This window comes from Triturus cristatus, chromosome 6 (genome assembly GCF_964204655.1).
Source record: "Triturus cristatus chromosome 6, aTriCri1.1, whole genome shotgun sequence".
Classification (NCBI taxonomy): Eukaryota; Metazoa; Chordata; class Amphibia; order Caudata; family Salamandridae; genus Triturus; species Triturus cristatus.
In genome coordinates, this window is record NC_140589.1 from 1,485,401,238 (window position 1) to 1,485,416,202 (window position 14,965).

Here is a 14,965-nt window from a genome sequence, read left to right on the forward strand (position 1 = left end):
AGGATCTAAAATCATTGGCCGCCTTGCTAGGGTCATTGGACACGGATACGACTATTTGGGTGTCATTAGCGTAGGATATGACCGGGAAACCAAAAGAGCGCACCAATCTGATCAAAGGGGTGATGTAAGCATTAAACCAGGTGGGACTGACCGAAGATCCCTGAAAGACCCCACATGGTATTTGAAAGGGGTTTGATGTTAAGCAGTCCAATTCCAATAATTGGTGTCGATTCGACAGAAATGATTTTAACAATCGAACAGCCAATCTGCCGATGCTTTCCAAACGGTGTACCAGAGAAGCGCTGTCATCTGTATCAAAAGCGGCAGAGAGATCAAGTAGGATCAGGGCCGTGTTATCTCCTTTTTCAACTAGGTCTCCGATTCCTTCAGTTGCAGCTAGTAGGGTGGATTCCATGCAGTGATATGACCTAAAGCAGTGTTGAGCAGGATCCAGGCTGTTGGAATTCTCAAGGAATGAGGAGAGTCTGTGATTCATGTTATTTCTAGAATTTTAGAGGGGAGTGGTAGGCGCGAAATAGGTACGTCGTTTTTTACAACTGCAGGGTCTAAGGATGGTTTATTTAATAGAGGCTAGATTAGTGCCTTTTTCTAGACCTCAGGAAACATGCCTGACTCCAGGGCCATAATGAGTAATGGCATGAGGTAGGTGGAGAAAGTAGGTGAAACGGGACGGAGCACCTGCGGAAGACAGTGTTCTCCAGAGGCTCCTGACTTGGTGGCGATAATCAGGTTGGAAACTTTCTCCTGTGAGACAGGGGAAAAGGATCTAAACGTGGAAGAGAGAGAGTTGTCTTCAGGACCCTGGTTCTCATCCTCTTCAGCAGCCCTTGTAGCAGAATGAGGACCATTGGGGACTGACGAAAAATCCTTGTAAATATCATCTACTTTTGAAAAAAAAGAATTCAGCTAATTCATTACAGAACTTTGACTAGGGGCTGCTGCCTTGGTGTTGCCTCAGGAAGAGAGTGATTTCACTGTTTTAAGCAGTTCTCTCAAGGAGCCAGGTTATCAATGTTTTTCCATGGAGTGGACACTGTGGACGGAGAGGAAATGTTGAATGGCGCATACAGGTAAATATGATTGCCTTATGGTTCGTCCAAACCAGCGGTGTAATGCTTTCACCCAAAGCTCTATGTTATTTGAGAAACTCCCATCAAAAGTATGGTTTGCCTTGTGGGTGGGTGCTTTGACTTTTTGAGCAAGGACGAAGCTCAAACAATTATCGATTAAGAGCTCTGAATGTTTATCACTGGTGCATTTTATGTGAAAATTAAAATCACCTAGAATCATGAAATTCAGATAGTAGACACATGATTCCATGAAGCTTAACCCCTTCGGTGCTCATGACGGAACGGTTCCGTCATGAGCGTCGGTTGAGCTGTGCTCATGACGGAACCGTTCCGTCATGACCACGCCCGCGCAAGAAACCGTCAGCACAGCGGCGGAATTCGCGCAGCATGGAAGGGGTTAACATCATTTGGATAAATAGTTCCTTGGCGCCAGGTGGGCGATAAATCAGGAGACCGTTAAACAAAAAGGTATTGTGTATCTTTAAATGGAACAGAAGAGATTCACTGTTTAAGAGAGCAAGGGGCTGATACTTAACCTTGACATGGCTGCTATGTACAATGGTAATTCCACTGCCCCTTTTGTGTAGTCTATCCAGTCTGACAACTGAATATCCGTCAGGGATACCGGCTTTAAATTCTGGGTCTGAGGCTTCATCAGCCCAGGTCTCTGTCAAAAAAGACATTTGGGATTGAAGGATCCCATAAGGTCCGCAAATTCGCAATAAAGTTTAGTAAAACTATCAGTAAGAACCACCCATTACTGGTCACAGATAAAGTCAGACACACTACTCCCAATATTAATAAAAATATAGATAATTTGAATAATACATAAACCCCAACTGATAAATACAGTCTCCCTTAACTAATGTTCTCCCATAACTAATGTTCCTAATAATCTAGGCCCTCTGAAATCTACACGTCAGCGTTTTGTAGCTAAATGTGCTCCCTCGGTCAATGATTAGCTTTGATTCTTAAAGAAAGCATTGACAATGACAGATCGTGGAAGCAGTCTTAAGATCATTCTAATAAACTGTTCTACAACGAAACACTGTGTATATACAAAAAATGCAATTAAAACAGCCAAGAAAAACAATTTTTCTAACAATCGTAATAACACCAAATACTCAAAAAGAAGTATTTACAATCACAGAAGAACTTTCCAGTAATATTTCTCCTTCTCATCAGTGTGGTACCTTTTGCTAAGAATTACGTTTTTTTTTTCTTAATTCAAAAATGTGAGAAAAAAAAACAAAAAAAAAAAACACAGAAATACCATGGCTAGCGCTGCTCCCACAAAAGAACTAGAATTGACATGTCCTTATTAACAAACTGAAATATGGTCAGAATCAAAAATTCCAGGCATTTCTTCTTAACTTTCATTGACTAAACAAATTTAAACCTAGACCAGCTATGGATCCCATACCTATTAATTTCATATCAATGTTAGGGTTTTTGACTGTATGTTCAATACAAACATACTTAATTATTCACTAAAGGTGGGCTTCTTTCCAAAACCTCTCAATAAAGGCAATGTAGCCCCTTTATTGAAAAAAAAAACTAATCTTAACCCTCTTTCAGCATCCAATTATCATCCTACCACTCTACTCCAAGAAGTTTCAAACGTTTGTAGGATTACATGGAAAAACAACTTAGACACTTTCTGGAAACCTATAACATCGTAAAAGACTCTTAGGCATCCTTCCGAAGAAATCGGAGCATGGATCTTACCCTTTTGGCAGTGGTGAATAATCTACGCGTAGCAGCAGATAAGAACACTCCATCTTGTTAAATTCTACATAATCTTTATGCTGCATTTGATTCCAGCGCCCCATCCCATTCATACAAACCAACTACACAAAATAGGTGTTCACAATTCAGTACTAAATTGGTTTACTTCGTTCCTGGTAGGCAGTATAAACAAATGATTCTTAGCCAGACTCTGTCATATTCTAAACAGTTAACAGGTGGTGTTTACCCAGGGTCATCTCTTTCACCCTACCTGCTTGATGATTACATAAGACTGTTAGCATTTCTTTGGATTATATTGCTGTACATAAGTAAAAAATACTAAGTTATTATTCAAGTTGCGCTCTAACAAAGATAAATCTCCTCACCTTCAGAACTGTCCTACAACTGCTCAGGCATGGATGAACCAACATTGGCTCAAGCTCAACATGGACAAAACCGATATTCTTATCTCTGGTGCTGGCAAACTGGTAAGGCAACAAAACAATCTCTGGCCTGTTGCATGTGGCCTTTGTCCTATGCCTTCTAAAGTCATCAAGAGTCTAGGAGGTAAACATGACAGTGCTTTACAGATAGATTATCAAGTGTCTGGTATCATCATGTAGTTTCCACCTTCAGCAACTTCAACATGTCTGTTCATATCTAACTAAAGAAAGCAGAGCTATAGCCATTCTAGCAATAATTGGTGCAGATAGTGGACTACTGTAATAGTCTTTTTCTAAATACAAAACACTGTTTCCAATCCATCCAGGAAGACTAGTGTTAGGAGCTCCCAAGTACATTTCACAACTTCAATTCTTAACTTTTCTCTATATGCTTACGTCTTCAAAGTTTGACTACAGGGGTTCTCTTTCACTTCCCCTCCCATGGAGTACATAGGGTTAAGGCTGTAGGTAAGAAGTGGGAAGTAATTTTCCCCTTGATTTTACTCACTTGTGTATTCACGTATGTCAGTCACGTGTTATACACTTGCACCACGCGCACTTAATTTTGTGATTAGTGGTTTACGTTTGTTTTTTCATGAATTACCTCTATACCTAACTGTTGCTGAGTATGTGTTGTTTATTTTTCTCTCTTACAGGGTACTTTTGACCCATATAAACAGCAGAGAGCGACTAAAGTCACTCCGCCTCTGATTTCCTCTAACTACAGTGTTGGTAAGAGTGGAGCCCTGTATTTGTTTAATTACTAAGGTCCTGATAAATGTAGAGTACCTCTGTTGACAGAAGGCAGAAACATGTCGGCCCAATTCCAGACCAAAATTCATACGGCGAGGGGATAATAACTTTCCCATTTTCGCCGTGCACTTGTTTTTATATACCATATAGTCTCCTGGATCATTAAAAAAGGAAATGAGGTTACTATAATGGCTTTTAACTTCACTTATTCACTTTGGGCCCCACTTAGGTAGAAGTGCATCCCTGTCGTCAGGTGTATGCCCGCCCTCTATCAAACCGAGTTTTTAGAGGGCGAGGACTGGCCAATGATGAAGCATGACACCAGGTGGTGTGTGAGGCCAGTCCGTAACTTTTAGTGAGATGTCCACACTCACATAACACCACTGAGCACTTTTTAGGTCATTCCAATAGGAGCGGCCCCATTGGTGTGTAACAAGTTGTGTTGGAGGCAGGCCGCTTCCTATTACCCTGACAAGCCTCTAGTTCCCTTCCCCAGCGAGTCTGGGGCTAGTGTGCATTCATCCTATTTACGTGTCCTACCCGCGCATGGGTATCAGATATTCTCATGAAGTAATGTGTCACTCACCTATAAATACCAGACTTGCACAGTAGAGCCTTCTATTTCTACTACCGTCTGTGAATCTGCATGAAGGCAAGACACTCAGTTCCATATACAATAAATAAAATAATGATAGCCAATTCAGATTGTATGCATTTATTACACTGGACCTAGTCATGGAGACATCTAGAACTGCAGTGTTTTATAAATGCTACTCATGTTAGCATGTCTAATTTGCAAGGATTTCTCAATAAATTAACATATTAAACAAATGTCATTATTGTTTAGAAGCAATGCCACCAGTGTTAAATTTTAACTGTTGTTTCTCACTAAAGGATCTGATAGTCTGATGTCCTGCTAATATAGTGCTCTCCTACAATTCTCCTATACAACCACTAAGTGGTGTGACGTAGAGTGACAGCTCCTGATTGAATGAAGCAAACAAGTAGTATTTGCTGCAATACTTGCATCGTCCTCATTCTTCGGTTTCTTTCCACCCCACCTGGCAAGAATACAGCAGAAGGGCTCCCAAACAGCAAAAGACAAGCAAACAGACAGGATCCATTTTAAGATATCATCCACCATTTTGAAACATTTTCACAAAGGAAACACTGGAATGATTGACTTAAACATAACAGACATATATTTTCAGGGAAATGGGCATCAGCAAGACAATTGGCTTCAAGTCCTTCATCTTTATGAATACATGTACAAACATACACGGAGGAAACTACTCACCAATGTCCTTATCCATAGCCCTGGCAAGATCTTCAATAGTCATGTTGTGCCAAATCTCCACCTCCTGCTTCACCTGCTTTGGTTTTATTTGAGGTAGTTTATATTTCTTCTGATCTTTTCCCTTAAAAACAGAATCCAGTGGAAAGCACTTTAAGATTAAACTATACCAAAAGTATGGGAACAGGATTTATGTTGATGGCAACCACTGCCCTCTGTTGGACGGTTTAGCACTGAGATCCCTCAGACCTACAAAAATTGATTGAGCGAGAATATGGCTGGATGTCAAGAAACATATGTAATGTTTTGAAGAAATTTTCATTTTCATTGTTATCAAAAACTTACTGTGCACTGATGAGCAAATAACAAGTGTGCGTTGTGGTCATTAAAGGTGGAACACTCCAAGTTTAAAAAGACTATCACCTGTTTTGGTAGCAAACTGAACACGGTACCTTTATGAAAACATATTAGCTGTTTCCAGCAGGCACTATAAGAAGACACTGACAAAATAGTCCCTTATAAAAATATTATCCTTTATTGCGATCTACAGATTTACACAAGGAATTATGTTTTTGTTTAGAAACCTATACAAAAATAAGTTCAGAGAAAAATTTAAAACTATCAGAGCAGTTTTGTAGGCAGAAGGCTGTACTGTGTCAGTGCTACAAAGAGAGAAGGGTGTATTTTTGCCACAGTCGTGGCTCCTCATGGTAGCACATAAACTGCACATCCCCAATCAGGACAAAATACCAACCATTCACAGTATCCGTAACCCACACTGTTTATCTGTAGTTACCATAACACACATTGTACATCTAGACCTGCACTCACCATAACACACTATATGTTTGCATTCACCAAAGCCCACAAGACTATATTACTCTAACCTGCTAACCAGTTGGTAATTGGTTGGTAGTTGGCTATACTATATTCAAGTTTTATGTTGCTTGTGGACATGCTTGCATGCTTGTTCGATTCCCTTTACTGTTTTACATCTTACCATAAGTCATGTGTTGTTAGTCACCTTAATAAGCACATTTTACACACTTACTGTCTTGAGCCAGCATGTCAGTGTGCTTTCATGCTTAGTTAGCTCACCCATACCCAACATTCCATGAATATGGATTCTTTTCACTGGTATCATCCTGGTCTGCAATATCGTTTTGTTTCTAAGTTTAATGGTGCCCTGTCCCCCCAGTAGCTATCATTGCTCAACACTAGTACTGATGTCCGAAACCTTCTTATTGTGCCTGTTTTTCTCTAACAGAAGCCTCCTTTAGAAGAGGGCATTAACCGAATAATAGAGCAGCTGAAAATAATGTGGCTGTCTCATTCACCATCCTCTTTGTTGCCCCACCTCCTTTGAAGCTCCCAATGGCAGAAACACTAACTCGATCATCAGGAATCTACTTACAATAGACACAACATTGGCTGAGTTGGTGTACTTTCTATCTAAAACACTGAGGCGCCCGAGATAAAGTTTAAAAACATGCCCTAATAGCTGTGACGCCGGGGACATTAGCTATGATATTCCTGAAGATGTGCAGCCGCTTGAAGCTGTATTTTCAGGAATAACATTAGTGATGAACGGTTTTGACATGCTGACATGGCAGACATGTACTAACAAACCAATTTATCCCAGAAGAGGCTGCAAAATGTAAGTGGGAGTCATACTGAGGAGACAATATTGCAAAGATGACAGACAACTAAGTTAAATCACCAGAGTTAAAATGAGTCCCTATATCATTTTATAGATTACCAAACTTTTTATACCTATTTTTCTCACCGAGTTTATACTGCACCATAATATGTACCTCGCAAAAGATTAATCTCATTTAGGTCCAGTGCACATACATAAAAAGCAAAAAACAATGGTATTGCTGTGAAAATACCTGTTTTGTAGCCAGAAGTCTGTACTGTGTTAGTGCTACACAGAGAAGGGTATCTTTTTGCCACAGTGGTGGGCCCTGATGGGTAGCACTTCTGGGGAACATCGATGATTGTATAGGTCTCCACTGAGACCTTTGAGATTTTCTAGAAACCAGAGCATGGAGCTGTCGACAAGCACTGTTGAACTGCACCAGCATTTCCAGTCTCAGCAGAATCCCCCTGCTCATTTTCTACCTGGAAACAGGGAAAAACAAGAGAACATGATGAACACTTTAGTGCAGGAGATTTGCACTCTACAAAATTGCTGCCTATCGAAATGGATCCTATCATATAAAAGCATTACGTCTAAGTGTACATACAGATTAAAAATTGGTGAAAGACTTTGATGATCATAAATTTGGAAGGGTTAGTAAATGTCTGTTTTCTGAGCAATTGCCTTGCATTGACGATATACTGGTGTAAATTCCATGGCCATACCAGAGAAAATTGGCACAGAGGTATAAATCAGGTCATTTTCCCATTTACACCTTGTTTGATGCCTGTGCGAATTGAAATACATTCATTGCTTAAAAGTCATATTTAGTGAGTTAGAGATTAAAAAAAGAGCTCAAACCAGAAATAACATTTTCCTTGTCAAACAAAACAATGGCAAAGCCAACAGGTCTGGCCTCTTGTAAGGGGAAGAGCTCGGTAATGGTTTAATGGTTGGGGGTATTAGTTTGTGCTGCCTCCAGCTATCCAAAAACAAATACAAATTAAGCAACATGCTGGTTTACAACTATACAGAGGCTGCGAGTAGGGCCCCTTTCCTAAATAAAATGCATTAGTAGTGTGAAGCTGTGCCAATAAGGAAGTGTACTATGAAAAGGTGTCAGAATGTAAAATTTGCTTAGTGAATAGCACTCTTTTTTTTAAACAGACTAAGGCATCCAAACAGCAAGCCATTCTAACCAGAAAAAGCCACACAGCTGCTTTTAAAATGCCACTGTGTCAGCAAAGTGCATGCCTCAAAAAGCAAACTTTGATTTGGGTCTACCAATAGGATTAGAGGAAACCCCAGGATCAAACCCCAATGGGAATCCAAGTAGAACAATGTGACCATGCAGAAACACATAAAAAGAAATTTCAGAATGCCACATTCTGTACTTCTAATAGTATTTTCTGAAGAACTGAGGACATAACATATCCAGAGAGCTACTTTTTTCCTAATAATTTGTATTGGTTTGCGACAACGGGAGAAAAATAAAGTTTTATATTACATAGTACACTGTGTGGTGGGAAGAAGAACAATAAACATAATTATGGTAGGCACATTGCGAGAATCAGGAATTGCGTCAAACACTTCCTTTACTTTTCCACTCTCAGTGGTAAAACTAAGATTTTTTTCCCCTGCTCCATGCGGTCTTTCAATGAGGATTGTTCACTCAGTCGCTGGTGGGAGATTGTCAGAGGATAGGAACAGCTCTTTTGCATTTGACCTCATAAGCATATTAGCTAGCCATGTCTCCACTATCGGACCTTCTGCCTCCCATCCTTCCTTCAAACTCTCCACCCAATACCCCCACCAACCCATAGTCGGTGTCTTGTAATCTTTTGTCTAGCCGATATTAAATACAAGCATGGAAAATTGTACCTAATTTTGTCCCCCCCTTCTGTCTCCTAAGTCCCAACACATTGTGTTTCAACAAACTCACACAACCATACACATCTTTGATACCATTTCACACCTGGTACTTTTGTATCACCTCACACCTCCACATCAAGTGGTATCGTCCACTTTTGGGCTGCTACATCTGGAACAACCTATCATTTTTCCTAATTATGCAATAATTAATTATCGGAAATAACATTTTCCTTAAATACAGACAATTAATTAAATTAATGTTTACACTTCTTATCATGCAAACAACAAAACAAACAACATCTATTTTCACTATATTCTGCCCTTACCCAAATGCAATTTGCTACATTTTGTGTTCTCAAACAGCAACAGTTGTGTGACAGGATTATCGCAGTTTATTTTGCATTAGTTAAAATATTCAGTAACAAAGCAGCAGCGCTCCAACATGAGGATGTTTCTGGCAATGGGAACTTTAGCCCTCCCTGTACACAAGAGGTGGTTACTAACTGATACAAAGAAGAAGGAGAGTATTTTTGTATGAGCAGCATTTGCCCCACTGCTGATGGTGCTCAATTGGATCAGAGGTCACAGTAGAGCAGCAGCAACCAGCAGTGGCGGCTCCTCCGCTAAGGTGGAGGAGCGTCGCCCGACTGCTTTTAAGCAGTGTCACTAAAGAAAAAATAAATGATAATAACTTAGTTATTATTTTATTTTTTCATCGTTGCGGCAGCTTTGCTGGCGGGATGGGCGTGCCTGCTCTGCACTCCCTGAAATGAGCATGAATGTTTGGCCGGCCCTCTGGGGCCGGCCAAACATTCATGCGCATTTCTCATGTTCTCCATGCAGGCTACATTACAGCCTGCATGGAGAACATACCCACCCTCCCATTCTCTGGCTGAGCTCCAATGCACAGCGCTCAGACCAATCGCAACCCTGTATTGCAGCGTTGTGATTGGCTATCGGGAGGCTGGGTGCATCCTGCTTCCTGCCATGGAAGCGGGGAAGAGGACCAAGAGGAGGCGGTGACGGCGGGCAGCAGACAGGTTAGTGTGCATTTTTATTTTTAATTATTTAATTCCCTTCTTCCTCCCTGTGCCCCACCCCCTCCCCCCTCCGACTTCAAATACCAGCCACCACTGGCAATCAATATGTTTGAGATACATAACACAGGTAGTTAGATAGCATATTTGTTGGAAAACCACTCCCACACTAGAAGGGGTGGTGGTGGTCTTCCGGACACACTGTGGTAGCTTGGCTCGAGTGGTCAGGAATCAGGCTCCGTGCTAAGCATACAACATACCCAAACAATAACCATGCGTTCATCCGTTCCAAAAACGACTCTACACCGTAAAAATTATGAAAATAACTTTCTTTATCTGCTTTTTCTCTTAGTTGCTGATTGGAGGAAATAAATAACAATCACAATATACAAACTTTTTAGAAAGTGCAGGACAAATAAATACTGGCTTAATGATTCAATAAATAGGGGTGATCATAAATACTGAAGGCATAAATAAAAGTGCAATACAGACAGGCAATTAAATATTCTGAGGCAATAAATACTGTAACCAATAAATATTGTGCATCAATAAATACTGTGGACCAATAAATACAGTGGAACAACAAATAGGTTAAATACAATAAATACAGTGCCCCTAATAAATACTTAAAAGCTGACAGTGACACTCATGGAATCAGATCACTTTTGAATTCCTAAGGGCTGATTTGGCCCAGGCACAGCTTGTGGGGATGTGGAAGGCTTGGGGGTGTCTACTCCCTGGCTTGGTCAAGGCTGAGGCCTAAACTGAGGTAGATAAAGGGGGAAAATACCAGAGACCTGGCTCTCTCTCTCCACACAACTTCTCTAGATTAGTCCCAGTTCACCACTGGCACAGTCAGGTAGGTTCCAGCACCTCCCTAGCCCCTTAGAGCAGTGTCTCAGGTCTCCACAGGGCCTTAGGCGCCCTCTACTCCACTTACTGCCCTTTTTCTGATGCTCCGACGCCGCTGGAGTCGTATCGATGCCGTGAGGCGGTTCCGGTTCGATGTCGGCGGCCTCGGCACAAGGTCAGTTCTTTGACGACCCGGGAGGCGGATCCGGTCTCGATGTCAGCGGCCTCGGTTCGATCTCGACCTCCGATTCGATGGCGTCGGGCAGTCTTACTCGATGTCGACTTCGGGCGGCTCCGGTCCGATGGCGACCTCGGATTCGATGACGTCGGCCGGCCTTGCCTCGATGTCGACTTCCGGCGGCTCCGAAGTGCGATCCTCACTCCCGACCTCCGGTGTTCCTCACAGGTTTCCGGCGACTCCGGAGTGCGATCCTCACTCCCGACCTCCGTTACCCTTCACCTCGGTCTCCGACGACTCCGGAGGGCGGACTTCACTCCTCCGATGACGCCGCTCACTCGACCTCGGGTGACTTCCTCCTCGACCTCTGGTATTCCTCACGACCTCTGACGGCGCCCTCTCTCGACCTCTGGCGGCTCCGGGTACGACGTCTGCTTTTCCAGTCAGCGCCGCTTCTCCACCTCTGGCTCCAGGTCTTAGGCTACTCGACGTCGGACTTCAGGGAAACCAGCTTCCAGGTCAGGATCTTGCTGTTCTCTTGTTTCTAAGGCCTGTTCCTGCTGTCCAGGTCCTCAGGATGGTTTTTCTGACTTCTTCCCACACAGGGCTCTAGGCTGGGCTCCGTCAGTAGGGACTAGTATCAAGGGTGGGTTTATGGACCCCACTCCAGGCACAAGTTTCCACCCCTGCTGCTTCACTCCTTCCTCCTTCACGTTTGTGCTGCTCACTCTTCACCAGTCAGGTGCCAACTGCCAGCTCCAACTGCCAACTCTCTCTCTTAGCTTCCTAACATTCTAAACCGCCTCCAACTGTCACAGGGTTCTGGAATGTTCTGGAAGGTGCTGGTAGGTTCCATTGGATGCTGGTGATGTCACAGGTGGCCACCATTTTGTGCTTCAGGCCCTCAGACAGAAGTTTCAGGGGTAGGTAAAATGGCTCCCTGAATCTGCAGCAACACTAAAAAGTCTGGTGGTTCCCAAAAAGGAAAAATTCAAACAGGGTTTGAGGCAAAAGTGGGACAAAATAAATAATGATGAGGAGGGACCACCCAAAGGGCTGACAGGTCTAACAATATTGAATCCCAGACCACAGATCAAAAGCAAAAAGGTCGGAATACATACTTAAATCTAAAATAAAATCATACCAGTGTAACTACTCTATGCCTGCCGCTTCTTTCCCTTTTCCTAAATACTAGATGTAAAATCACACTTTTCATACATCTCTCTCATCTGGCCAGATACCATGGGGAGTTGCATCAAAAAATCATGCAACGGTTTGAAAGGGTCCCATAGATCTTTTTTTTCTCATCTCAATGCTCAAATTGGCACTCAGATAAAGAACAAATGAACAGAAGTGTCTATTTATCACACCCCAAACATTCACAAGACCATACAACATAGTGACCCTGTAAGTTATGTTCTACTGCACTCTAACAGCATGCAACATGCCTTTTTGATAGCACATGTAAAGCAGAAGCAGTATCTTGCACATTTGTTGTGCAGCATCTTTCCAAGGCAGATTTGTTTGAATCGAATAACGTATTTGCTGGAATCAAGTATTTTTTGTGTCCCTCGTAAATCACATCTGTGACTTCCCAAATGCTGTCATAGAAACAGGAATTCTTTGCATCACTAAGCCTCACTACTGAAGGAACTGCACCAATATTTTCCAAGTAACTTAATACAAAGTCCATCTGCAGAGGCCATAATAAGAGTAATCTCGGCCAAACTGATTCCAACAATCTTGTATAGCCAACAATCTTTTCATCAAAAATGGACTCCATGCTTTACAGAATACAGTTACCTATAAAAGTATTTTCCAGCTACCTCGCTATATCAGACGTGCTCAGATACACCTGGAATTTTGGTTTTGAAAAACAAGAACTTGCATGAAAGTCCTAATTCCCCAAGTACTATCACCAGATATTCCATGCCAAAGTAGGACTACTGAAAGTAGTGCTGCAGGACATTTTCAATGGCCAAGTTAATAACTCGACCACATATCGACACTTGCATGTGCCGATCTAGTCTTTGAACTAGAGATAATAAGAGCCAGTAATATGTCAAACTCAGCATTTAAGCAAGTACTGAAACGAGTGGTTATAGCGAAATCCAGGGAAGTTGATAGACAAACCTTACAGCAACAGGAACAGTTTAAAGCTAAAATTCCCTCTTATGATACTAAAGGTTTACAAGACTAACTGAAAGTTCCACTAATTAGGGAATGTGGGAGATACATCCTGGTTGCAAGACTAGTGACCCTCCCGAGTAAAGACCTTCAACCGCAAAGGAGTCACGGATCAAAAACAACATCAAAATGTAGATTCTGCAATTACAAGAACGAGTCCTTTACTCATGTACTCCTTTGCTGTCCAAAATTTGGAAACCCTCGCCTCACCCTCTTGAAACCTTTGTTTTTATCTTATGGGTGCCTTACCTCTTCAGTTACTATGGTCTTGGCCCGCTATGGGAATTTACAAAAAAAATGATTTTAATCTGATTTCAGAAATGGTCTTCGACGCATTAATTTATATTAGATTGCCTGACTGATCTAAGGCTGTTACAATCTCAACGTGGATCACTTCATGAGTGCGTTTTAAATCACATTAGAGCAACGGACCAATCTGTGAATGCCGACATTTTCAGGTGGAAGACTGGTTTCTCTCAAGAGCCTCTTGCCAGTTTATGAAACATGTTTTAGTTTTACGATGATGGTTAGGATTTGTATTGTTGATTATTTTAATGAATCAAACAATAACACTCTACTGACTCAATACCTTTATAAAGTCTTTGCAAATCACACCTGAATAGTACTCTCTCAGTTCTAGGAAGCAATCTGCATTTCTTGCAAAACTATATTGAAGTGAACATTACAAGCCGCATAACTCTTGTATTACCCAGTAAACTGTATTGGTGTTGACCTCTCTGACGCCAACAATTTACTCATGTTTGGATTAGAAAACTACCATGCACTCATTCACTTCAACAACATTCACCGTACAGTAGCCTGCATTGCCTGACTGCAGCAGAGGGGGAGAAGCAGTGCATCATTGGACTATTCACTGCCACCGCTCGGGGAAACTTCAATCCCCAACATCCCTCACGACAAGACACGCGCATATAAGCGCAGCACTGACCCGCGGGATGCGCGTCCTGTGCCAAGGGCGGGTCAGTCCACGCCCGTCGGAGCCTGAAAGAGGCTGGGCTGGCCCCCCCCTCCTCTAACCATAGCTAATTTGGCTTTCAATGGCGGGTGAGCTAGCTTTAGTGCGACAAAGGGCAAACGGAAGGCAAAACCCAAGTGAACAAGGGAATGAGAATATTAACACCATGGACTCTTTCCTCAAGAGAGCAGCGGACATCTTGTCAAAAGAGATCGAAATAACAGAACGTCGGCTCTCCATAGGAAAGGCAAGATCCCCTCAAACAACGGATCGCGCGAACAATGCTCTATAGTCTATATGTGATACTTATCCCTTACCCCAATCCCTTAATGCTACAAGTCAATCCAATAAACCTCTAGTTTCTAGTGGAGGGGATAGTGGCTCCCCTACGGAACCACAAGTGAAGAAGAAAAGAGGGGGAGGAAGATCTAACAAGGCCACAACCACGAAGGAATGGGCCGATACATACACAAGGGCGGGAATAAATCCAGGTATTCTGACCGGGAATGAGGCCCTCTGCGTAAAAATAGAACAGGCCCTCTCTTTACTGCTACAACTGCTTTTTGATAGACTGAATAAGATCGAAGATAACTTAGCCTCACTCTTTATGCGAGGGGGTAGAACTCGAGTAGGAGAGAATACTGTAACAGAGATTACCCAGGAATTGCCAATCATTAACGCTATTCCCCCTTCTCAGCTACCGGGCACATTGAGTTCCCTGAACCCCAGAGACTGGTCAGCCACAGGGACTTTGTGGGGGGGAGATGGACCCAATACTCATAATCTCCATACAACGTCAATGAATTACGCAAAACCTTTAACAACACTAACCCATAGCAAATGCACCCACCCCACCCACAGTTCCTCTCTTCCACATAGCAGCGGTCACGCTCCGCAAGGCCCCCCAAGCGA

At 42.4% G+C, this 14,965-nt stretch overlaps 1 protein-coding gene across 1 annotated transcript in view; it reads right to left on the bottom strand.

Moving 5' to 3' along the window:
• MTIF2 (mitochondrial translational initiation factor 2) overlaps nucleotides 1-14,965 on the bottom strand; it is a 285,890-nt gene that overhangs the window by 244,851 nt on the left and 26,074 nt on the right. Inside the window, exons 2-3 of the mRNA XM_085612606.1 lie at nucleotides 7,202-7,433; nucleotides 5,313-5,433 (exon numbers count right to left, since the gene is read on the bottom strand). Of these exons, the coding sequence (XP_085468732.1) occupies nucleotides 5,313-5,433; nucleotides 7,202-7,426 (346 nt within the window). The 5' untranslated portion in view covers nucleotides 7,427-7,433. The remainder of the gene's footprint in view (nucleotides 1-5,312; nucleotides 5,434-7,201; nucleotides 7,434-14,965) is intronic.